The sequence below is a fragment of the Apis dorsata genome, unplaced genomic scaffold (genome assembly GCF_000469605.1).
Source record: "Apis dorsata unplaced genomic scaffold, Apis dorsata 1.3 scaffold_683, whole genome shotgun sequence".
NCBI classification, from domain to species: domain Eukaryota; kingdom Metazoa; phylum Arthropoda; class Insecta; order Hymenoptera; family Apidae; genus Apis; species Apis dorsata.
Window position 1 is genome coordinate 925,791 of NW_006263864.1, and position 2,176 is coordinate 927,966.

At 46.1% G+C, this 2,176-nt stretch overlaps 1 protein-coding gene across 1 annotated transcript in view; it reads left to right on the plus strand.

The window, feature by feature from the left end:
* Positions 1-2,176, plus strand: part of LOC102670645 (Down syndrome cell adhesion molecule-like protein Dscam2) — a 119,534-nt gene that overhangs the window by 103,818 nt on the left and 13,540 nt on the right. The window contains exons 17-18 of the mRNA XM_031513683.1: positions 1,051-1,199; positions 1,436-1,590. Of these exons, the coding sequence (XP_031369543.1) occupies positions 1,051-1,199; positions 1,436-1,590 (304 nt within the window). The remainder of the gene's footprint in view (positions 1-1,050; positions 1,200-1,435; positions 1,591-2,176) is intronic.

Consider the following 2,176-nt stretch of genomic DNA (forward strand, 5'->3'; position numbering starts at 1 on the left):
ATACATATATATATAATATTTTTCTTTTCTTTACGCGGGCCACGGGATTGAAATTAAATATACACGCGTTTAATTTCGATTTTCTCCCTTCTCCCCTCTTCCTGTCTTTCTCTTTCATTTTCCCTTTTGTTTCCAGAGTAAAGCGTGATAGCGATGAATTTTTTACACGTATGAACGAGCATCGAGGGCACGTGATAAAAAAACGCACTTGCGTTTTTTATTTTTTTATTTTTTTTTTTGTTCACTCGCAGCGGGATACATTTGATTAACTTGTTTCAAAACTTTGGAAACCTTGCGTACCATCGCTTTCGCTCACCTTTGCTCTTTTTTTCTCCCCCTCTCTCCTCCCATCGATCTCCTGTACACGTTCGCACGTTCGATTTTTCGACAGCTTCGAGGCGGATTACCTGCTACTCTACCACCGACTATCGGTCAAAAACTAATTCTCTCGACGCCGGTTAACCTCGTTTCTCGACGCCGCCTTACGTGCCGCCGCCTCTGACGAATCCTCGTCGCTTTCGAGCCAATGATAAAGCCAGAAGTCAAAGTCGGTCGGTTCTCGCCTAAGAAAATGAGAAGGTTCGCGGCCTTGATAGTCTTCCTTCGTGAAAAGTTTATTTTTCCAAAGTTTTCGCTTTAAATCGGGTAAAGTGCAGAAGCTTTGGTAAAGAAGTTTCTCGATGTTGTTGCTCCGAATATAAGCAACAACAGGCGTTAAACAACGGACACGTAACACGGTTTAAATTGATTTCGATAAACTTTGATCTCGGAAGTTTGGAAAGGTCATCGACGAAGAAACGCGATCTTCGCTTTCGAATTCTCGTACAGTGAGGTCGAAACTGGCTTATAAGACGCTTTAACCGTCGTCGACGAGATGTCTCTTACACGTATAAAGTGAAGCGAAATTGTGGTGGCATTGTGGTAACCGCCTCGGGGAGTAAGGCGGAGGTACGCGCGAAAGTCGTAGCGGTTCGTAAATTCGTCGATTACCTTAGCGATCAACGATGCACACAAGCCCTCTAAGCGTTGTCGTTGCCTTTTGCTGGAAAGACGTGTGGCATGAGCACAACACGCAGAAGATGGTGGCAGGGGACAACACGGTCGCGCTGGTATCGCCCCTAAAACCGGCGACCTCCTACCACTTTCGGGTGCTAGCGGAAAATCATCTTGGAACATCAGCGCCAAGCGACATCCTTCATGTCAGTATCAAAAAACATTTCAGCATATCTCAAAAAAAGAAAGAAAAAAAAAAAAAAAAAAAAAAGAAAATTATCATTATATCACTTATCCATCTTATTATATATTCGTTAATATATTCGAACGTATTCGCCATTTTCTTCTAACGTATCGAACGTTTCTCCTTTCACTCTTCGATCCTTCTTCGATCGATCGACGAAAAAATCGCTACGTTGGACGACAACGGCAACGACAACAGGCCCAGACCGACGGCGAGATTCCCGGTGGATCGCCCAGACACGTTATCGCTGAACCCTTAGGACCGCAGCAAGTGAAGGTCACCTGGCAACCACCCGATCGATCCCTGTGGAATGGCGAACTTCTCGGATACACCATCAGCTACGCCAATCTAGGGTATCGTTATCCGTTTAACGGCTGTTTAGAATAGTTTCCAAAGCACACTCGAGAACCGTAGAATTTAGCAACGGAACGAAGAACCTGATCCCGTCGAGTCTTGCCCGATTATCGCGGCGATTCCGCGTCGACAATGGACGACGATCGGACTCGCGGATAATCGCCGCGCTTTTGTTCCCCAATCCCCTCCCCCTCCCCTCTCGTAACAGATGTTTCGCGAACGTTTCTCCTCCCCCTTTAAACGTGTGCAATTCGTCTCTCGCCGACGTCTCTCGTTGTACTTACAATTATTAAATCGGGTTATACGAACGATGAGGCCAATTTCGTTGTATAACGAATCTCGAGGAGGATCTTGCTGGAGGAAAACTTCCAGCGGAACTTTGATAATCTCGGTCTCGGGCAGAAGGACAAGACGGATTTCGAATAAAATTCATCGTTAACCGTCCCGAAACGATGGAATTTCTCCGATTTCTTGCCCCTCGTTGGGATTCTTGGGATTCTCGATTATAATTCGCGAAGGATCGCGCGCCGGTTCGTTAGGCGAGGGGCGGAAACGCGCCCTTCCTCTCCGAAGGAAAGGAAATTT